The 24,218-nt window shown below is 33.2% G+C and overlaps 2 protein-coding genes across 2 annotated transcripts in view; one reads left to right on the top strand and one right to left on the bottom strand.

Annotated features, from left to right (window-relative positions):
- The window catches only part of LOC133178959 (G-protein-signaling modulator 2-like), a 48,757-nt gene extending 37,657 nt beyond the window's left edge, over positions 1–11,100 (bottom strand). The window contains exons 1-2 of the mRNA XM_061313618.1: positions 10,978–11,100; positions 6,241–6,319 (exon numbers count right to left, since the gene is read on the bottom strand). Of these exons, the coding sequence (XP_061169602.1) occupies positions 6,241–6,267 (27 nt within the window). The 5' untranslated portion in view covers positions 6,268–6,319; positions 10,978–11,100. The remainder of the gene's footprint in view (positions 1–6,240; positions 6,320–10,977) is intronic.
- A 242-nt stretch (positions 11,101–11,342) lies between these two features.
- On the top strand, positions 11,343–22,802 carry LOC133178958 (pre-mRNA-splicing factor SYF1-like). The gene is made up of 23 exons (XM_061313616.1): positions 11,343–11,441; positions 11,558–11,706; positions 13,372–13,495; positions 13,704–13,901; positions 14,172–14,306; positions 14,500–14,664; positions 14,910–15,054; positions 15,294–15,366; positions 15,481–15,559; positions 15,861–15,980; positions 16,298–16,398; positions 16,881–16,956; positions 17,155–17,241; positions 17,351–17,464; positions 17,725–17,811; positions 17,947–18,022; positions 19,521–19,630; positions 19,833–19,936; positions 20,116–20,215; positions 20,510–20,684; positions 20,892–21,003; positions 21,575–21,681; positions 22,501–22,802. Exons 1-23 carry the CDS (start codon positions 11,379–11,381, stop codon positions 22,566–22,568), a joined length of 2,568 nt encoding a protein of 855 aa, XP_061169600.1. The 5' UTR covers positions 11,343–11,378; the 3' UTR covers positions 22,569–22,802.
- The last annotated feature ends 1,416 nt before the right edge of the window (positions 22,803–24,218 follow it).

Here is a 24,218-nt window from a genome sequence, read left to right as displayed (position 1 = left end):
GATTCTTCACAAATGGAGCTATTTATACAATATTAATTATAAAAATTTTCACTTCAATGAATCATAAATTAGATAAGGGGTGGGGTGTGTGTGTGTGTGTGGGGGGGGGGGGGGGGGGGGGTAAAATAAATTGGAAAGAAAGTTAATCCTATTATAAATGCAGAAAGTTTTATAAACAAATCAAGAGATTTCTAAAGAGTCTGAATTTCCTACAATAATACGTCAATACTGGTCTCTTTTGTACACGAATCATGTCAAAATAAGTGTCATGTTCTGACACGGTCTCACTTTCAGTAGCAGACATTCTACGGTACAGCTAATGTCGAGGATAATTCCGAGGGGATTTGAGTATTGGCTGGCATTTATCCGAGCATTTCATCTCGGTCAACCTAATGGATTGATGCTGAATAGACAATGGGTTTTTGTTCATCCATGAACGTCACACACAGTAGACAATGCAATTATCATCTCCAGCCACTTTGATCGTGTACTGTCACATACCATCTCCACTTCCTCCTAATATTTAAATACGAGTAAAATTCTTCTTCTTCTTTGGTTACATTTGTAATGCATGACATTTTGCATTAACTTCATTGATTCTAAGTTCAGTCTGCTGTCTAATTTCTCTACTGTTCGTTGATAATTACTTTCATCTGTATATTCTTCAAGCAGCTAAGACATTTTACTTTTAACACAACAAGTTTCTATGAAGATCTACTGAATACAATCAAACCTCATTATCTCGAACTGGATGGGACTGAGAAAAACTTTGAGAAATCCAAGCATTCAAGATATCTTGGGTAAAATACTTAAAGAATAAGTGGTTAGACTTCCAGATCACTTCGATTTGTACATGATGTTCAACATTTCGGTGTTTGAGATAGCGAAGTTCACTGTACATGTCTTGGTGTTCAATTTGCCAGAATGCTCCAACAACTGTTTGTGTAAAGTACAAATTTGAACAATGCCATGATGTGAAATATAACAAGTACTTAAAGGCCCATCATAAATAAAACACATGATGCCAAGTACTTCATAAAGGAATAATCTTGTCAATTTTAAAGTATAGTGTCTGGGCCTCAAAACTTTTATGATAAAACCATTTCACTCTACGGAATACTACATACCAATATTCCGAATCTGAGCTTTTCTGAGAAAATCTTAAAATATACCTATATGAATTATACCATTTTATCAAAGGGTTAAGTGTTATTTTAAATTAATATCATTTAAAGATGCTCAATAAGCAAAGGTGTAATGAATTTTTTGGTACATGATCAACTTGATCAAATTTGGTACGTCGCAGAGAAGAAGCTAAAAATGTTTAAAAGTTTGTCACAAGACGGTCTATAGAAAGATACTAGAAGACTTTATTCGTCCAATGTAAACCCACTCCACCCACTGTGCATAAACCCTAGCCCCAGAGCCAAGATTGATCAAATATTAATTTATAATACATAGTATTGCTCACATATAAATTAAATCTGAACTCCTGTTCTTGAAAGTATAAATCTGATTTGTAATTGTTATTATTTTGCACAACTTCATTAATCACCTTTACCCAAGAATGCTTTGCATCATGTTTTTTGTTGAAACTGGCCCACTGGTTCTAGCGAATGTCAAAAATGTGAATTTCAAAGACAGAAGGATGGCAAATCTCAGATAACACGTGTACAAAAAGCAGAACTCTCTGTCATCTCACCCTAAAACTACTCTAAAATCACTTATATTTTGGTCTATTTTTCATGGTTTGAGGAAAATACATGTATTGATTTGTGGGGATTTGATTTCATGGTTGAAGAAGTATTGCATTGTTATATATTTGAAATTCGCGGTTTCACTTTTCTGCGATTCCACACAGCTTTTCCACGAAAAAATTCCCAATTCAATTTCCTTTTTTTTTTTTCCAAACATCTAAAAGTAAAATTCAATTTCCTTTTTTTTTTTAAACATCTAAAAAGTAAAACCTATCACTGACCAGTGTGAAAAGTGAGATTCATTCAACTAGATGAAATCCCTCGCAAGCGCGGGGAATTGAATTTATACCGCTACCGACAGAAAATATATTGTAGTTTCTACTGACAGCCTACAGGCTTATAGCAGAAAGAAATACTTTGTTCAAAATCCCGCATAAAGTAGATGTAATTGTCTCCACCCCACCCCCCTTTTTTGTAAAAGCTTGAAAAATAACAATTTCATTAATTGACATTTATTTTGAAACATGTAATACTATGTTATGGATATTGCACATAAGATGCTCTTATTTCATTTTCGTCGCGGATAAAAGCAGCGAAATAAGCGAATATGCACATTTTACTGATATATTTATTTTTTGGGGGGGGGGGGGGGGGGTGTTGGTTTATAAATATGTACTTTACTTTTTTTTTTTTTTTTTACATATCAATAAGGTACATACATATTTATAAACCAAGACCCAAGTACCTGTGTAAAATAAAAATAGCTTTAACGCTCTTTGAATAGGCTGAGTATTTGATACAAAAAAACTGAAATGTATTGATTAAAGCACAAAATTTTACAGCTTTAATTGTATTTGAACAATACCTTATTCATTAATTTTCTCTTTTCATGTAAGCAAGTTTATTACGAAGTACAAATTGTACTCCGGGTTCGTTGCCACGATGCTCTCGGTTACTGATAAATTTATTAGGAAAACCTATAAATATATTCACAACTTATAGTTTTATCAATTATTTACCATTATTTCAATGACCATTCACACAAAATCTTTTTTTTATGTTCATGCAGCTGTAATCGCCTCGTTTTTTTTTTCTTTTTAAAATCGGGCTGTCGCACGCGTGGCGCAGTGGTTAGAGCGTTTGAGAGTTGATCCTTACGTCGCGGGTTCGAATCCCACTGTGGGATGTGGAGACCGGTCCTTCGGATGAGACCGTATAAACCGAGGCCCCGTGTCGCAGTAGGAGATCCCTCACTGCTCAATGGCCCTAAGTGCCAAGTATAGGTATAAATTTGCAGCCCTCCACCGGGAAGTGGTGGCGTCTCCATATGAGTGAAAAGTTCTCGAGAGGGACGTTAAACAATACACAAACAAACAAACAAACATCGGGCTCGATGCTATATGATGTTCTAGAAGCTTCCGTCAATATTAAGACCGGTGAATGATGAAAATAATTTGTACATTTCTCTTTTTAATCGGTTATTACAACATATTTCTTTTATATCATTTAAATCAAGTTTTAATTGAATAATTCAGTGATGACGTTTTATAAAATAAATAAACGATTGCTTGTTGTCAGTTTCATTAAAAATTGCCAGTAACTTAGATCCGCCAACCGGAAACGCCACCGTACTCACGTTTTTCCTATTTCATGGCTGTTTATAGAAAATGAAAGTAGACTTTTAATTTAATGTACTTTACTTACTATGGGAGTGAAATCTAAATATAGTTTACGGACATCATCTTGTATACAGTGTATTGTTAGCAGATTAATTAAGAACTCTGGTGCACACATTTCGGAGTTTATTTGCAAAATTTATTAATTTATAAGTATAGATTTTTATCACCATGTGAGTAAGTACTCACTACCTGGTAGAATGCTTTGGGGAAATACAGGCAAATATCAGCAACCGTTTCAGGGTTCTCATTAACGAAAGATTCTGTACTGGATGCAGCAAAATTATTTGAGATGCAAGATTCTTAAAAACGATGTGTCCGTGGAGCCATGAGTGGACGCATCCTCGATAGCGAGAAAATTCGGGTGTCTTCGAAATTCACGTCTTAGATGTAACAGGAAGGTCTTGATTTAGTATGTTTTGTTGGTCTCTTCATACCACATAGATAGTGAAAATTAAACCCCCATGAAAAGGAGTGATTTCACAGTACATGCATATCCCCGATAATACTTGGTGACCTTGATAAAAATACAAAACATATTATAGTGTAATGTACCTTAAAACATACTCAGTACATCCCTGGCATTAGAAAGCAGGAAAATCAAATTGTTAATAGATTTCAACAATGCATTGCTCTACGACTTAACTGATTTTAAATTAAGTTGCAGATTTATACCAGTTCAGGACTTGTGCACCTCAATGCTCCCTAGCCATGACACAGAAGAAATGACCATGAATTTTGCAAAGTTATAGCTTCAATCTGATTTCAAATTTTCATTATATTAGAGCTGCGCAATAATATCGATTCCAGTATATTGCGATTCGTTAACAAAAAATATCGTATTGCAATATGTTTTTCCAATGATGATATACCGGCAAAATGATTGGGCTTTAGATTTATGAAGTAAAATATGAAATTTAAGATGTCAGAAATGTTTTCAATCGTGCCAAACAGTATATAATAGTAAAGGTTTCTGTTGTGTGGTTGCATTTCGTTGCCAAACTGTAGTGAAATCAACTAGAACTTTTTTGTTACAACGTTTTTATAAAAAGTTTTATACACTCTGCTTATAAATGGAGGTTAATAAAATAAGAAAAGAGCATTTTAACTGTTATTAAAAATATTGCAATACATATCGCAATACAGTTCCAAATATTGCAATATATCACAATACGAAATTTTCAACCGATACCCAGCCCTATCTTATATCATAGCAGCCATATTTTTGTCAAAATTTGTATATAGTTTGAATTAAATTGACAGTTAAAAAGCTGTGCCATGATAAAAGAAATTGTACTTGTATTGGTCAACAAAGTAAAAATAAACACCCCAAAATCCCCTGATGAAAGGAGGCAAAATTACAATAATAAGTTTTGTATGAAATGTTCCTCTTAATTTTTAAATCACTTTCTTTTAAGATTCTGCTGTCTTTTTTTTTCTTAGTTTGCACAGCTTACTTAATTTATATGAACTTATTGGTAAGTATGCAATATACATATTGTGTTATTCAACATAATTACCGTTATACAAAAATAACTATCTATAAGCATCAATACTGATCTTACAGTGTGTACTTCTGATCTTTTTTTTTTATAAAAAGAAATGCCTTTCTGCAGGCAAAAAAATAACATCTAATTAGTTTTCATCACCAAAGTAATTTCAAAGATGAGAGGGAAAAAATCTATACCTGGTTTTTGTTTCTAATTAGCATTAATAATAATAATAATGAAAAACTTTCTGCAATTACCTTTGTTATTTTACCCCCGTTAGTGACTTCTTCTTAAACAAGAGGCCCATGGGCCACATCGCTCACCTGAGTAACTTTGGCCATGCGGTTCATTACCAGATTTCCCCCCTTGTAATACCTATTGTGGCCCCGCCCTACCCCCAGGGGCCATGATTTGAACAATTTAGAATCTACACTACCCCAGGATGCTTCCACATAAGTTTCATTTTTTCTGGTCCAGTGGTTCTTGAGAAGAAGATTTTTAAAGATTTTTTCTATATATTTCAATGTAAAACTTGTATTTCCTATTGTGGCCCCGCCCTACCCCGGGGGGTCATGATTTGAACAATTTAGAATCTACACTATCCCAGGATGCTTTCATATAAGTTTAAGCTTTTCTGGCCCAGTGGTTCTTGAGAAGAAGATTTTTTTTATGACCCCACCCTATTTTTGTCTTTTCTTGATTATCTCCCCTTTTAAGGAGACTTAGCCCTTTATTTTAACAATTTAAACTCCCCTTCCCCCAAGGATACTTTGTACCAAGTTTGGTTAAAATTGGCCCAGTGGTTCTTGAGAAGAAGTTGAAAATGTGAAAAGTTTACAGACGGACGGACGACGGACAACGGGTGATCAGAAAAGCTCACTTGAGCTTTCAGCTCAGGTGAGCTAAAAACTGACAGATATATAAAACTTCCTGATAATGTTTAAAATGCTCCGACAATTTAAAAATCTTTCAAATAATCCTCCCATATTTATTTTACAAACAAAAACAAGTTTAAAAAGATTACAATTACCTTTATTAGAAATTAACCTTAGTTATGGAAGAGTTAACCTGATTTAAATGTCATTATGAATGCTAAGTTAGGAAAAAAGCATCTTTAAATAATATATTTATGATTTTGTCAGTCATTGAAAACTATCAATAAAAGTGAAAACTACTTCATACTGACTGACATGGAGAGGTGTACATGTACTTCAATCAGGCATACTTGAAGTCATCTGTTCATATTTGATGGATAACATTCGAAACTAATGTCAGTTGTACTGATAAATAAGTTGTGCTTTAACAAATAATTATTACATAAACTTGATTAACTTTGTAGAGAAATGAAGCTTGAAAGGCACTTTAATAAACGCATACCTTGGACTGTATAGGAAGGGAATCCATTTTTCAAAACTTATTCCTCTTCAAAGTCATTACATTGTACTAGGCTTAATTCCTGGAAAGATAATTTATATTGCACAATAAATTAAAAAAATCTACCTCAAAGTCAAGCTGTTAAAACACAATTTATCAATTCAATGAAGTCTCACTACAGTTTGATTTGATCATGAATGTAATCAGGCAGCATATATTTATTTTCACGCTTAGATCTGTGTACTGCTAAAGGCTGTTAGAGCATGTAGAGAGTTGGTGAAATTTTTTAGGTGCACACACTGGGTGATTCATTGGCCACTGTTTTGGAGCTGTTAACAACTTACAGTAAAATAACACCATTCAATAACTTCTTTTCAAAAGTCATTCAGCATAATACACAAAAAAATTAATAATGCACATTTACTTGAATTTCAAATTTTAAATGCTTCATTGAACTGATCATGTATCATCTGTTTACCTGTATTAAAAAACCCTGTCGGGGGAAAAAACCAAAAATAATTATATATCAAAAACTGTTTATCCTACCTTAATAAAAGGTATATACTGAAAATTTAAGGGGGAGGGCACCTATTAGGTCTGCATTAAGCATACCTTTAAGGAGACTAAGGTATAGTGGGTTTATATTTAAACATGTCAAAAATTAATGTGACTAACTTCTGTAATCTAGGTAATAAATCTGATAGTTTTCTAACATAAATGTTACTTATGTGGTATTTTAAAGGCATCAAATGGGTATTCTTTTTCTAGGCATCAAATGGGTAAATTTAAATATTCTTTTCTATTTGAAATGAAAGAGCATGGGTGCCTAAATAGACAGAGGAAAAATTTCCCTCACAGTAATGAACTATTGATAGGGAAATTCTTTTTAATATAATAAATGATTTTTAAAACTACATGTGAAGGATTAGTACTTTTATCATATTATTGGATCTGTAAAATACTAATTTCACAGGTCAGGAAATAAACGATTGTGATAAGTAAATTTTGAGCACATATTTGTACATGTGAAGTAACAACATTAATCCAGATAGAGCAAACAGGCATATATTCATAATTATAGCTTTTAATTGCATAAATTTGGCATTGATCATCTGACATCACAATCTTAAATGTTTATTCAACCCAGCAAGAGACACTATTCAAGAACAAGATGTCTTTGTGAAACACTGATGCCCCATATGGCAACTTATAGCAAAGGTTAAACTTTCTCAAATGCAAATCAAATATGTTGGTACCTAAAGTAAGGTCTTGTCTTGAGCAACATACCTGTGAAATATGAAAAACCTAGCAGCAACCATTGAATAGATATTGAAAAGGTTAAAGTTTTTCAAAAGTAAGTCAAGTATCAAGGTCAAGGTCAAATGGTCAAAATTAATGGTCCCCAAGGAAAGACCTTCTCACAAGGAATACACAATCATGTGAAATATGAAAGCTGCAGCAACAATCGTTCAAAAGTTATGGCCAAAGTTAAAGTTTTTCAAAAGTAGGCCAAATTCCAAGGTCAAAGGGTCAAAGTTGTTGGTATATAAAGAGAGGTCTTGTCACAAGGAATGCATATGTGAAGTATGAAAGCCCTAGCACCAACTGTTTAAAAGTTATGGCCAAGGTTAAAGTTTTTCAAAAGTAGGTCAAACTCTAAGGTCAAGGTCAAAGATGTTGATATCAAAAAATGGTCTTGCCACAAGGAATACACACGTGAAGTGAAAATCCTAGCATTAACTGTTCAAAAGTTATGACTTAAGTTAAAGTTTTTTCAAAATTAAAGTAGGTCAAACTCCAAGGTCAAGGTCAAAAGGTCAAAGTTGTTAGTATCCATAGGAAGGTCTTCACACAAGGAATACACATGTTAAGTACCAAATCCCTAGCCCAAACTGTTCAAAAGTTAAGGCCAAGGGTAAAGTTTTTTCAACAGAAAATCAAACTGCAAGGTCAAGGTCAAAGGGTCAAAGTTGTTGGTATCCAAAGAAAGGTCTTGTCACAAGGAATACACATGTGAAGTTTGAAAGCTCAAGCACCAACTGTTCAAAAGTTATGGCTGAGGTTAAAGTCTCATAAAATTTTGCAAAAGTGGGTCAAACTCCAAGGTCAAGGTCAAATATGATGATACCCAGAGAAAGGTCTTGTCACAAGGAATACACATGTGAAATATGAAAGCCATAGCTCTAACCAATCAAAAGTTATGGGCAAGGTTAAAGTTTTTGCAGACAAACAGACAGACGACAGTGCAAAAACTATATGCCCCCAAATCTTCGATTACGGGGGCATAAAAATGAATTTAAAAAATGATACTGTACCAAAAATTTAAACTGTAATATGTGTATTCCAAGACAAACTCAGCCTTATATCATCCTGACAGTTTTCTAATAAGACTAATATGCCATCAAAATGCTCCCTTCAACTCTAATACATGTTAATTCTTCAGACAATTTCTTTATGGTCTATGCCTTTAGAATCATTATTGACTAGCATTCCCAGAGATTGTGGAGAAATCAAATACTGCATTGGGCTGCTGAAGCAAGAATGAAACACAGAAAGCAAGGACAGACAAGTCTAATTTATTACTGAATTGAATTAATCAGGGAAGAAAGAAGCTAGCAAGAGTCAGAGTAGAATACCATGTGCACTGAAGCAATAAATATACAGTAAGTACCGGATTTCTTTAGCCATCTGCATGATTATGATCCATTCTTACAGTCAAACCTTATTATCTCGAACATGATGGGACCAAGAAAAAACTATGAGATATCCAAGGGTTCCAAATATTGAGGGTAAAATATCTAATGAAAAAGTGCTTGGGACTTCCAAATTGCTTCGACATATCTCATGGTATTCAAGATCTCTGTGTTTGAGAAGTTCAGCTGAATGTACTATCTGATATATCAAAATATATCAAAATAAATATTTCTATTGATTGTTTCACAAGATTTTTTCATACATCATTCAGTTACTCTTTGATTTAAGAACAATTGTTAACTTCAGTTACCCCATGCAATGAATCATGACTGTGACAAGTTGCAGGGAACCTTCCACAGGTTGAAGGAAAAAACTGACAAGTTGTTAATTAAAATTCTAATTTGTTCATAAGAAAATTTTTAAATCATGGATCTACATAGACCAACTATACTGCATTCACCTTATGTATCCATCATATTATTTTGTAGGTCAACTCTATAACAGTGATTTTCACAAGAATTTTCAAAATGCTTACATTTCACTTTTACAATAACTAAATGGGAAAAATCTTTTGGAAAAATTGTCATTAATTTACTGGAAGAAAAAGTTTGTATCAATTAATTGTAATTTGTGGGCATGTGAGAAAAACTTTGCTTGTGCATGTAAAAGTGGAGATAGTGACAAAATCTGGTCCATAGTCAGATATGCTTGGTATAAAGTTGCAGTCAGGGAAGGTAAGTTTGAAATAAATGTCCATTTCAGCAGGGTATAAATGAGGAAACCAACATGTTAAATATGAAATTCATGTCTTTGGTAAATAAATACTTAATGTCGTGACTATAATACTGTTATTTCTTCCCCAACTGTAAATTGCATAAACTATCAAGTTACTAAAAAATGGGATCTAACAACTGTTGACTGTTCAAGATTATACACATTGTAATATCAAAAAAAAGGAATTAATCAAATCAAGTACTAGAATTTTTGCCAAATTCTCCCAGCTTTTTAGATATTTCTCAAATGCTTCCACAAAGGTTAATTATGCAAAGTAAATAGATTTGAAGTGAGTATTTCCTTATTCTTCTGTTATAATTCCCAAACTTTGTAACCTTTCTACATTCAGAGCTATACATCTGTTTATAGTTAAATAATCAGAAGACTGCACAGTGATATATTTCCAAATTTCCCAACATTAATCTTCTGATGAATCATCGTATCAGTGAATATACATAACAAATGACATGAATTTTAAGAATTCTTACAGTTAGAGCAAATATATATTTTGACTCATCTATCTATTTTTTCATTCCTCCAAATATAATTAAACTGGAAAATTACTGAAGATATTAAACAAAATGATTATCATTGAAAAAAAAAAAGAATAATCAAATGGCAATCAGTTGTTAATAACTAATTCTCAAAAGAAGAAATACAATAAAACAAAATGAAAAAAAAAACCCACAGCTCTTTGACCTATCCTTTCATTTCAATTTTTTAAAAGCATTTTTTTCATCTCCATTTCAAAGACCGGTTCACATAATTCATATGCACTCAAAGATTGATAAATTATATATATCCAATGACAATGTGCAGGGGTACTTGCTAAGAAAAATGATGGAGGTAATTAGTATATAATATGTATATTATATATATATCGTTTATACAGAGATTATACAGAGCAAAAAGTTAAATATAATTTTTTATCTCAAAATAAGTTAACATAAAATATTATGCCATAAAATGAATACTGTTGTAAAATAAGTGACTTACTTTTAGATATAAAAATTCTTCAAGGTCAACAAAAACGCAGTTTGTAGCATTGTTATTTTTAAAATAATTATTTTTCTTTCTCAGTAGTAGTATATATATATATGATAACAGTAACACTGTGAAACACTGCAGCAACAGTGTCCTCAGTTCAAAACACTTGTCTATAACAGTAACAAAATACACATCGATAAGTTGAAGAATATACATATATGTGAAAAAGTTATTAAGCAAAAAATACCCAATCCTGATAATACATATAATAAATTATATACTCACTTAATATACACCAGAACATGACCCCTTTCAAAACACTGTCTTTCAGGTGGAGGGAAATCTCAGTAAACATAAAGTCTCGCGTACATAATGATTCCGAGGGCACAGGCGAGATTTCCTATTAGATTATTCCACTTCAATGAAAATGGGGGTGGTATTTTAGAATTCTATGTATGTTTTCATGCGTGTGTGCTAGCATGAAAAAGTTTATTTTCCCCAAAAACGTAATAATTTCAAAGTTAACATATATTTCCTAAATCTGCTCATTTCAAGACATGTTCCTTTTTTAATTTGAAAGAATTGAAGAGGTGATGGGATGCCTACCACCCCTACTTACGTTTGCCAAGCGATCCAATATGTCTGCGCTCATGGATAACAGTTGCCTGAAAAAGAAACGACTCTAAATGACTATCGAAATGCCCGAATCAAGAGAAACCATGGAACAGAAACAGAGTGAAATATTTTTTGTAAGTTTTTTGGTGACTACATGCCATTGAAAATTGTCTAATTTCGGAATAGGCACTAAAAAAAAATTTAATTTTGTTTTGGATAGAAATATAATGTTTATTCTTTAATTTGACAGGAAGAGGATGATTTGCCCTTCGAAGAAGAAATCCTTCGCAATCCATACTCTGTGAAGTCATGGTTGAGATATTTGGAATTTAAAAAAGAAGCACCAAGGACCACAGTTAATTTGATATATGAAAGGTCACTCAAAGAACTCCCTGGCAGGTATTTCCAAATATAATTTTCAAAGAAATGAGCAATGGAATTTCAGATATGGGTAATGAATACAGTCATTTAGGGTATTCTGAAATACCCCACAAATCGTGACTCTTGGTAGTTTACCTTACCGTCGTACCTCGCATGACGCATGCACACGTTACAACCAACCAGTCATTAACAGCAAGGTCTATACTTATTACATACAAAAAATCAAGAGGTAAAAATAATGCGTTAATTAAAAAATAATAATTTAATTCATTAACTTTCTATCCTTATCGAAGACAATGCCAGTGTAGAAATGTTGCATGATATTTCTCATCTGTGTCATAGCGTTGGTGGTAGATGAAACATGGCATATTAAGTATTGATAGAAAGGTAATTTTATAAGCTTCCAATAGCATTTTGTTTTTGATAACACGTCAGATATATATTAATTATGGTCACATTTGTAGCCCCATACAGTTGGGGGTATTTCAAACCACGTGTGTACATGACTGCAGCCAAATAAATTGCACAAGCTACACACTTGTTGTATGTCAGATATATTTATAATAATATTTTTCTTAAATGCAAGGGATATGAAAGTAATGATTTGACAAAGCAAGAGCTTATAAGACTTATACAGACTAGCGAGCTACAGGTTTCCAGCTAGCTTTTAAAAAGATTGACTCACTCATACTCTCACTAACTTGAAACCATAATGTCAACTTGTAACCAAAATGCAAACATCTACCCCCACCTATTTGTAGTCAAATTTGGTAGAGTACATGATGCATCAGCATGGGATTAAAGATGTTATAATCAAAGTCTGGTTTGTTGCATTTTCTCTAGTGCCTTAACTCATCTATTAAATTTGTATTTATTTAGCATTATTAAGCATGATTCTTTTTGGTAAAATCATACACTTGAGGAGTTTTTGATATGATAAATAAAAACTTAGAAGTTCCAAAGTTGTGAACATATATGATGGTATTCTGCTTTTTAGCTCATCTAAGCCGAAATTATGTTTTTTTTTTGTCTGTTGTTTATTTTTAACAAGCAGATACTAGTATATAGAGGATATTCAATGTTATGTAGATGAATATGGAATATTTCACAAGTGGGACAGGATTTTTTTTATATTTTCATGAGTGCAAAGCACGATCAAGTGAAAATATAAAAAAAAATCCTGTCTCACGAGTGAAATAAATTCCATATTCATCTACAAAACATTGAATTTTCTGTTTATTACATTTTCTTTGATTTTCCCTTTGACTCTGTCTTTTTGTAACACAGTGTCATAGGCTTTGACGTAATGGTTGAGACGTCATAGCTAAGCGATTGTGATATTGAAAAACGTTGTAAAGATGGATTTTTAACGACATATTTGGAAAACTTTGGCAGTATAACTATTAGTCTCTGTCAGGATGGCTCATTAACTCTGTCTTATAACAGGCCAGGGATTTTTTTTTAAAAACTCTCTTCATGAAGAGAAGGAAAATCATAAGTTTACCCTCACTTCTGGTATTCTCACTCTGTGAGAATACCATTTTGATATCCTTTCACACTATGTCAGAATATCCCTTTTATTCAGTAAATAAAACTGTTGAAAATGTAATAAAACCATATATCTATGATACATGTAAGCCAATATAGTATCTATCACATATCTTACATTTTGATTTCCAACAGTTATAAATTATGGTACAACTACTTAAAACTGCGACGGAGACAAGTGAAAGGCCGCTGCATTAATGATCCTGCAGTTGAAGATGTAATTAATGCTCATGAGAGGGCTCTTGTTTTCATGCACAAGGTAGGTGAAACTTGACTTCAAATTAATTAAAGTACAATTATGCAGTTAACCAAAAAACTGCCTTTAAAGTCTTTTCAGAATTAAGTTACTACATGACATTTGTATACCATCAATAAGCAAATACATGTACTACAATTTGAGCAGTAAAAGGTATGTCATTTCTCTACATTTATTCTTACATGTACATGAATATCTATACTGAATTTAGATGCCTAGAATTTGGATTGACTACTGCAAGTTTTTAGTGGACAACAGTAGAATAATAAAAACAAGGCGGACCTTTGACAGAGCGCTCCGGGCTCTTCCTATCACCCAGCATCACAGAATCTGGCCCCTCTACCTTAAGTTTGTCCGAATGTATGACCTGCCAGAGACAGCTGTTAGAGTGTACAGGAGACATCTAAAGGTTTGGTCGCAATTCAATTTATACAATATTTAAAATGCTTATATACATTTTTTTGTATGTGTTTAAAGAATAATTTTTGTTTTCTTTTAATTCTACTTTGAAAAAGTTTTTTGTTTTTTTTTTAATGAAGAAATCTTCATGGTAATTTTAATGGTTAATTTTATAAAAAGTGCTCTAATGTGATTTGTAAAGTGTTTGACAAATTTGTATAAGGAGTAGTATTAGATCTAAAAATTGATTTACATTTATTTTTAATTTTGAAAAAATAAGCTTCAGAAGGAGAACACAGAAGATTACATTGAGTACTTGATGAAGATAGGCTGGTTAGATGAAGCGGCCAATAGACTCGTGGATATTATCAATGATGATGTGTTTGTTTCTAAGGAGGGCAAGTCTAAACATCAGGTAAGCTCCGCTTACACAGATCTCTGGAACACTGCACTTTATTATTTCAGTCTAATGCCTGTTGATGTGGAAAAACCAGAAAATCTTTATATTTGAAATATTATCTCCTCTCTGAGATACATTTATTTTCTGTGGCTATAGAATTAGAAAATACAGTTATGCTGAATTTTGAGTATTATCTGATTTCCTCTAGCTATGGAATGAGCTTTGTGACCTTGTTGCCAAAAACCCTGACAAAGTGACTTCACTGAAGATTGAACCAATCATACGTCAGGGACTGAAGCGATACACAGACCAGATAGGGGTTCTATGGAACTCCATGGCTGATTACTACATTAGAGGCGGCCATTTTGAAAGAGTAAGTCTGTTGAATTGCAAGGCATAATAATATCTACTATGTAATTTTTACTTTGAAATATATCTATTTGTAATTTGAAAATATAGATTCAAGTATAATAATGATTAGCTCTTTAGTCTACTTTGTAGACAAGTTATCCAAAGTCTGGGCTTTTAAAAAGAAACCATAAGATTAATAGTAGGATGAAAATCTGGTACGAACAAACACTGTACTTTTTTAACATTTGATATTGTTTGTGTTTGCAGGCCAGGGATATTTATGAAGAAGCCATTCTTACTGTCATCACTGTCAGAGATTTTACTCAAGTTTTTGATGCTTATGCTCAGTTTGAGAAGAACATGATTAGTTCTAAGATGGAGAGTATGGAGGAGACAGGTGCTACTGAAGAGGGTCAGTATGAATGGCTACCAGGAAATTTTTTCTAAATATGGCAATATACAAAATAAATATATAAAACAAAGCCCCTTTTTAATGTGTTGTGACATTTTTGTTTTGTAATGAGTAGTTCTCTTATGCATCAGAATAATTTGCTCTATGTTATTTTTTTTTTTTGTTGATTTTAACCAAAATTATGAGATTGAAATCTGAAAAAAAATTATAATTTCCTTTGAATATGTTGTTTCTTACAGATGATTTAGAGCTAGAACTCAGGTTAGCAAGGCTAGAAAATCTAATGGAGAGAAGACCACTTCTGTTAAACAGGTAAATGAGATTTCATTTTGATTTTTGAAAAATTAACCTCTTGATATTCTATTAAAATATTTATATATTAATTATTATCTAAAAAATTAATGAAATATACTTTACAATTTTCAGTGTTCTGCTGAGACAAAACCCACATAATGTCCATGAATGGCACAAGAGAGTAAAACTCTTTGAGGGAAAGCCAAGAGAGGTATATATTGATGTGTAAATCACATGCTGTATATTTCTGAGGACTCACTGTACTTTCATCAGATGGTAGCTTTGTTTTAATTACTGACTCAACAGAATTTATGAAAAGTTCCCACAATAAAAAATTCTCACAGTTATGATTTACAGAATGTCAACACTTTGCAACACTGAATAGTTTGCTTTTTTAAAAACAAAATACATTGTATTTTCATCTTTTATTTTCAGAATGTAAAACTATAACATAGTGTTCATGTATATTAATTCATGTATAATTTATTAACTTAAATATTATTCTGTTACAGATAATTAACACATATACAGAAGCTGTTCAGACTGTGGACCCCAAACTTGCATCAGGAAAACCAAACACCTTGTGGGTAGAATTTGCTAAATTCTATGAGAAAGCTGGACAAATAGAAGATGTAAGTTTTTCAACCAAATTAACCATTTGTATTTTTTAAAGCAAACAACAAAATTGTTGAAGGGTGTACTGGAATCACTTTGTTTGTCCATATGTCTGTCCATCTGCAAGTAGGTAGATGCAATGTTAAAATCACCTTTTGACTTATCATATATGAAGGGGCATTAATCTAAGCATGCAGTGCATCTGTGGATAGTTAAATGAGATGTTTACTAAGATTTTGTCCTCAAGTGGAATATACAATGTAGGTCCTATCAGGACAACTCTATAGTTTCATTTGCTGTTTTTCTGTTCATATAAGAAGTAAATCCCTTTCAGGCAAGAGTTATATTTGACAAAGCAGTGAGAGTGCCATACAAACATGTGGATGACCTAGCCTCTGTTTGGTGTGAATGGGCAGAGATGGAGATACGGCATGAGTTAGTTTCTCTTTTCTTTGATTTATCATTTCTTAAATTATGTATAGTAACATAAACATAATTATTTGTTTTTTTTAGGAATGAAAATTATGGTTACCCAATTCCTACGGTATAAACTGGGCTGGGGCAGTTTACGCTTTATAAGCCGCGAAGTGGTTTATGAAAAACTGTAAACTGTTTCATCCCAGGTTATCCATATAAATTGGGTAGCTGTTAAATTCATTCCTTATAATTTAGTTTTCATTCATTTAGTGTAAGAAAAAGTGTAAGATGATTGCCCTTAAAAAATGACTTCAAATTGTGCAAAATTTAAATATAACGTTTTTGGCGCAAGTCATTGTGACATATGCAGCCCAATTTTTACGATATTAAGTTTTTTTTTTATTCAATTAAATACCGCGTTACAACCAGAATTAAATAATTATGAAATACAAGAGGAAAAGTGTAACTATTATGTTTAAAATCAAAATCTTTTATTTTAGAAACAATGAGGAAGCCTTAAAATTAATGCAGAGAGCCACTGCTCCACCGCCCAGAAAAGTGTCATACCATGACGAGGTATAAGGTTACTCATTATTCACTTCAGGAATAATTTTTATACATTTCTTTGTATACATTAAATAAGTAGCATGTATGTACATGTATATGTCAGTCTTTCTAATGCAATAATACATGCATGTACCTACCTATGTGCATGCCTTCTTCTGCATATCACATGGACTGACGGTAAAATTACACGTGTGTCCATTATTTCAGACTGAAACAGTTCAAAGCAGAGTTCACAAGTCTCTAAAAGTATGGTCACTGTATGCAGACTTGGAGGAAAGTTTTGGAACATTTAAGGTATGTTTTTTGATGTCTTGTGTTAATTAATACTAGGAGAGTTTTGTGAAATACTCATGTATTCATAATTTTAAATAAAATGTTTTAATTATGCTTGTTGATATTGTAGACCTGTAAGTCAGTGTATGATAAGATCATTGATTTGAGGATTGCCACGCCACAAATCATCATGAACTATGGCCTCTTCCTGGAGGAAAATAACTACTTTGAGGAGGCCTTCAAGGTAGGAAAATTTCTGTTCTTGAACCAGTATTTATCACAAACATTTAACATTAACTTGTTTATGCCCATTCTCCTATCATTTTAAAGTTGAAATAAAATTATAGGAATTTCTGAGATCTATAAATATTTGTTGTAATTTGTAGAAATGCTGAAAAAATCTTTTTAATGTATATCAATGTAATACTTGTATGTATTACTGTATGTATAGCTACAATGCGATAAATATAATTTTTGACATTTTTTTTTTACATTTTTATCCAGGCCTATGAAAAGGGAATAGCACTATTCAAGTGGCCAAATGTGTTTGATATATGGAATACATACTTAACAAAGTTTATGGAGAGATATGTAAGTATCAACTAAATACATGGATATTCAAATTACATGTCAATAATTTAATATTGTTTTCCTTTATAACATTTATATTTCTTGCACATGCTGTAACAGTTTATGGGGTAACCCTTGTTTACTCGTCAATTCCAGGGTGGTTCAAAGTTAGAGAGATCCAGGGATCTTTTTGAACAGTGCTTAGAAAACTGTCCTCCCAAGTTTGCAAAGAGTAAGTAATACTGTAGTGATATTTTAAGGAAAGAATTTTTAAATAGCTACCCAATTTATATGCTTTAAACATTTTTGGGGCAGTTTATGCTTCATAAAACACTAGGCGGTTTATGAAAAAGCATAAAGTGCTCCAACTGAGTTTATACCGTATTAATTGAATATCTTTTAAATTCTTTCCTTTTCATTTAATTTTTGATCATTAAGTGTAGAAAAGAAGATGATTGTACTAAAAAAAAATCTTCAAATTGTACAAAATTTTAAATGTGACATCAGGGGGATCAATTTTTTTTTAACACAAGTCTTTGTGACATAAACAATACAGTTTATAGGATATAAAGTAAAATTTTTATCCATTCAAATAGTGCATTAAAACTAGAATAAAATTATATTCAATATAATCATCAATAAGTAGCCAGAGTAACATTAGTCATTAAAAAGTCAATATCGGTATGCCAATGCCAAAGTTGATCATTTATTAAAACGCATTTAATCTTTGAAATTCTTCTTTACCCCTGTATCTAAGAAACAATTTTTATGAATATAATAATTGAAATAAAAGTCTGCATAATCCTTAAAATTCATTTCAGAACTCACATTGGAGCTTAATTGGTCATGGCCCAGTGATGATTCTGTTCTGATATTTAGCGGAATTCAGCTAATCTGAATCCAAGAATCTGATATTTACGAGTGTTTTCTGATATTTTGATACTTTCTATTTTTGCAGATATCCATTTCAGTTTTTATCCGGGTAAAAAATTCAAGTTGTTTAGTCCATATTTTGATCTAGTCTGCATCATCCAGACGTTTGCTTTTATCTCCAAGTAAGGCAACCTTAACATAGGCATGAGTCAGACTTCCTTACAATGGTGTGGTGGTTTATTCAGCCAGGTCTGGATGTAAAAGTTGTTTGAACAAACTGTCACAATTCAATTTTTGTCACTCATTTAAACCTTTTCTGGGCTTTCTAAAGCCCATATTTCGTGAGCTTTTCCACCACCAAACTATTTCAGATATTTTGGCCAATTCACAGAATCATCACTGATGGCCTGAGAAACTCATGATGCTCAGGTGACCATCCAGGCTCATTTTTAAATGTGAGGAAGTTTTTCCTTTCATAATGATACATGAATCTATAGCCATAGACATGCTATGGCTGATACAATGTACATGAATCATTAACAACAAAATCACTCCCTTGTAGGTTTCTTCTTGTTGTATAATGATACATGAATCATAAACAACAAAATCACTCCCTTGTAGGTTTCTTCTTGTTGTATAATGATACATGAATCATAAACAACAAAATCACTCCCTTGTAGGTTTCTTCTTGTTGTATAATGATACATGAATCATAAACAACAAAATCACTCCCTTGTAGGTTTCTTCTTGTTGTATAATGATACATGAATCATGAACAACAAAATCACTCCCTTGTAGGTTTCTTCTTGTTGTATAATGATACATGAATCATAAACAACAAAATCACTCCCTTGTAGGTTTCTTCTTGCTGTATGCCAAGTTGGAGGAGGAACACGGACTTGCTAGACATGCTATGGCTGTTTATGACAGAGCAACGAAAGCTGTACTCCCAGAGGAACAAAATGAGGTAAACATCTGTATCATAACAGACGATGAATTGACAATTGATGAATTACATATTTATAAATTTAATATGCTATTATATCTGCAACAGATATGAAGCTGTAAATTTTACCATGTTCTGACAAAACACTGGATTCTTGATGTACCTTTTATGAATTAATATGAAATGCTGTTGGTTTTAATTGTACCATGACTGCCCTTTGTAGATGTTTAATGTTTATATCAAACGAGCTGCAGAGATTTATGGTGTCACATACACCAGACCTATATATGAGAAAGCAATTGAAGTTTTGCCGGATGACCAGGCCAGGTACAAACATCTATGTAAATTTGTCTTTTTCAATAATAATATTATAGACATACACTTCCGATGTTTGATTCTCTTAGTATATTTCAGTCCACAGATTTTAACTTTCTTTTCTGTAAAAATTTTTGTATGTAAGATGTACTTTTGTTTTATGTAAAATCCCTTCCTGTCTATTTTGACAGAGGGATGTGCTTGCGGTTTGCTGATCTGGAAAGAAAACTCGGGGAAATTGACCGAGCAAGGGCAGTGTATTCCCACGCATCACAGATATCTGATCCAAGGGTCAGTAAATACTGTACCACTTTTTTTTGTTGCAGTTTTGTTGAAAAAAAAAATTACTTGCACAGGAGGCAAAGATAAGGATTTGAAAGCCATGAATATAACATTTTCAATGAGATTTGTTTTGTTGTCCTTGTATCAGATTAACTATGCATCAGGTGCATTTCTCAGTCAAAAATTTCAAATGTTTGTAGTTGTTATTTAGGTATTACTGGTATATGAAATTGATATCTTTATGTTGATGGAATAAATGTGAACTACATGTATGTAAGTTACAATGTCCATTCACACTTTTAGGTGGCACCAAATTTCTGGCAAGTTTGGAAGGAGTTTGAGATTAAACATGGCAATGAGGACACAGTCAGGGAAATGCTGAGAATCAAACGCTCAGTACAGGCTATATACAACACACAGGTCAACTTCATGTCAGCCCAAATGTTGGCAGCATCAGGTGGAAAGGGAGATAATGCTGGTATGAAAATTTTTTAGAAAATGTGATTTCTCAGAGAAGCTAAGATTCAGATCATATTTTCTGAACATATTATAGTGTTATGTTCTTACTACTGCAATTTTATTAATTTACTTAAAAATGACAAAATTCAAGATTTAATTCCATGTATTCTAATTGTAAAGTCAGAATTCTTCAATAATTGATTGATACTTGATTTTATAAAACCAGGAGAGGCTGGTGAGAAAGACAACATGCAGAAGCTGGAAGAGAGAGCCAGACAGCTGGCAGAGGAATCTGTTAAAGACCAGGCTAAGCCAGATAAAGGCATTCTGTTTGTCAGGTAAGCTGTACAGGCTACAGCTAATATTGTATACAGGGAAATTTTTGCCCCTTTCATCCTAGACACAATTGGGCAAATTTAAGATGGGCGAATTCAAAGAAAAAAGTACAGTCAAACCTCATTATCTCAAATTGGAAGGGACCGAGAAAATACTTCAAGGATTCAAGATATCCAGGGTAAAATACTTAAGGAATAAGCAGTTGGGACCTCAAAATGACTTCGACGTATCCATGGTATTCAAGATATCCATGTTCGTTTGAGATATCCGTATTCGAGATACCAAAGTTCATCTGTATATAATTTCTTAAACAAATCTGTGACTGTGCCAAATTAAAAACGGGGCAAAATTGTTTGCAAGTATGAAAGGGCTAAAATAACAAGGGGCGAAAATAACCCTGTATACAGAAAACTCACCTATTAAAAATAATTTGCTGCTAAAAGTAAACTCAGTTTCTTTTTGTAAGAAAATGTACATTTATACTTAATTATAATTTAATTCTTTTTTTACCTCTTTCATAAAATCATCAATTATGATTATTTTTGGAACATTCAAAATTTGACATCTTTATAGGAGTGACAATACACAGGAGGAGCTGGGAGAGTTGACAAAAACTGCTAACCCTGACGCTATTGATATTGACGACGATTTCTCTAGTGATGAGGAAGCTCAAGTTGAAGGTAGGCTGAAACACTAGAGCTACAGTCCATAAGTCTGTTCCTTTTGATTATGTAGGAATAATAATGCTTTGGGAATGTAGTACTTGTTCAAAACAGCTGAGAGATTTTAGTAATTGAATGCAACTTTTGATTACCCAAAGTACAGTGATAAGAATCAAAGGTCCGTTTTAAGTGGACCAAACATATTTTGCCATAAAAAGTTGTAAGATTTATGTATTATACTAAGGGGAAACAAAGTATTTTGTGTGAAGTTGATTGTTTGACACCCCTATAAAATTTGATGGTGGTGGACTCTTACATTCAAGCTTTCTTTGGGGATGTATAAATTACTGAAAACCAGCTTTTATTCACACGTGAGAAATATCACTAAGTTTTGCGACCTTCTTTTATATGCAAATATTTCTCAATGCGAACTTCAATTTATTTCATTGTATATTTATGTAGAATTTTCCTCAGTCACGAAAATTAGTTGCTGTGGATAGATTGCAAACTGACAAATCACAAACAATAATCATTGGTTTACAGTACATTATGATTACCAGTGCTTTTAAGCTGTTCTGAGATAATCTTAGTTACTGCTAAGCTCCATGCCAGAACAGCCAATATTGCTTTGTCATATACTTATCTATTTACTGAAAGAATTTTACAATGCTTTTACAACTTACCTATTTTGAAACATGTCTTATCTTCATTGTAAGCATGTACTTGCCATGATTGTGTTCACTTTGACAGAATTTGTCCTACTACGAGTATTTTGGCAAAAAGTTGTTTATGATGAATAAGAAAACAATTCATCTTTACATATTTCTTCTTATTCAGAAATGGAGGTTAAAAGTGTTCCTACAGAAGTGTTTGGATCTCTGAAAAAAGATGAGGAAGAGGACTGAACAGAAAACAGGCACAAGAACACTGAAGGAACTGTAGCTCTACTGAAACTTGTGTAAAACCTGATAATGTTCAGACACAGACATTTTCTGTATAGATTTCTGTTTGATTTGGGAACTTAACGGATAGATGAAATTTGTATTGAAATTCTTCTTCCAAAATCCCAGCCATAAAAGAAGTCTGCACATCATTCCATGCTACCACGGTTTATAAATAAAGAAGGGTCTGAAATTGAATGGTTTATATTTTTACTATATTTTACATATAATGTACAATATACAAAATGTACACAGCAGATACACATGGAAATATCAATGAAAGGAACTGATTCAAGTTTACATAGAAAAAGTTAAAACAATGCATACTTTATTTTCACATTTATGTTTTGTAGCATGAGGTATATGGTAATAAGTGCCCATTTTGTTTTCATAGTTAGGTTTGATAACTTACAAGCACATGCTCTTTTGCATACGCATGAATTCACCAAACCCTATATATTTTGATGAGACATTACGAGCATGGCCATAGGAATGGGGGGGGGGCACGGGGGGGCCGTGCCCCCCCTCCGAACAATTTTGCCGATATATAGATTACTATAGTAAACATAGATACTATATGCTTGTGCCCCCTCAATAAAATCGTCTGATGACCTTCCCCCCCCCCCTTTTTTTTTGCTTGTCAGGAAATTTTTGGTAGTGCCCCCTCAACTGTCAATTGAAAATGTATGGCTGTGCCCCCCCCCCCCCCCCCCCGAACTGAATTTGCTTCCCACGGGCCTGACGAGAGAGAAATTATATTTTGGACTAGATTATGTATGAAATATTAAAATCGCAAAACAGAAACATTTTTGTACAATCTCTTGAAGAGATTGTTGTTATACTTTATGACACACGTAATACTGGAAAACACCGTCCCATTTAGGATCGCCGCCAATGCATCGGTCAATTTTCAGTCCAATATCCATTAACAAATCGGCAGCGGACACTAATACAGGGGTGTGTCCAAATATAACGATGTAACCGCCCTTTTTCAAACTTCTTAGTAGTGGGTGGATCATTTTTCTTGCATCCGCTGCTTTTAGGACCTCGGAATTTATGAACCTCACAAACACTACATCTGCGGTTCCGTCGGTTATTTTCGGTTCAACGGCATTCCCACAGTAAATTTCATCCACACGTTTTTTGGCAAAGTTAACCATATGTTGACTGATGTCTTGGCCCACAGTGTGACTTTTTGGTAGAGCTTGCTTCATTGTCCACAGGAACTGACCAGTTGAGCACGCGGGGTCGTATAACGTCAAGTCTTCCTTTCCAAGAGACTGAAGGAATTGCACAGAGTATTCGCGGAGAAAAACCTCCCCCTCCCCAAGCTGAAGAGCAAGAGTCTCGTCGATTTCCCATCCTTCGTCCGGGCAATGAATTTCCTCCTTATAAGCCGTCTGCAGGACGGGGTATGGGAAGATGATTTCCATATGTTTGATGCGGTTTTGAACAATGTCGTGCATTATGTACTTTTTCTCGCTAGGTGTGAGCTCTTTGTAGTACACCACGAAGCCGTCGTCTTGAACGCGCTGGTCAAACATTAGTCCGAGAATCATACTGGCTCTGATGTGACTACAGTGCAGCTCGCGGATTTTGCTTGCAATCCACTGA

This window comes from Saccostrea echinata, unplaced genomic scaffold (assembly GCF_033153115.1).
Source record: "Saccostrea echinata isolate AGI-Se365-2 ecotype Australia unplaced genomic scaffold, CSIRO_AGI_Sech_v1 ptg000004l, whole genome shotgun sequence".
NCBI classification, from domain to species: domain Eukaryota; kingdom Metazoa; phylum Mollusca; class Bivalvia; order Ostreida; family Ostreidae; genus Saccostrea; species Saccostrea echinata.
The sequence above is the reverse complement of the archived record's forward strand: the minus strand, read 5'-3'. Positions and strand labels throughout refer to the sequence as shown.

Coding starts and splice junctions, on each gene's coding strand:
- LOC133178958 (XM_061313616.1), top strand. CDS start 11,379: ATGACTATCGAAATGCCCGAATCAAGAGAAACCATGGAACAGAAACAG. Junction 15,981..16,297: donor AAGCTGGACAAATAGAAGAT/GTAAGTTTTTCA, acceptor AATCCCTTTCAG/GCAAGAGTTATATTTGACAA. Junction 16,399..16,880: donor GAGATGGAGATACGGCATGA/GTTAGTTTCTCT, acceptor CTTTTATTTTAG/AAACAATGAGGAAGCCTTAA.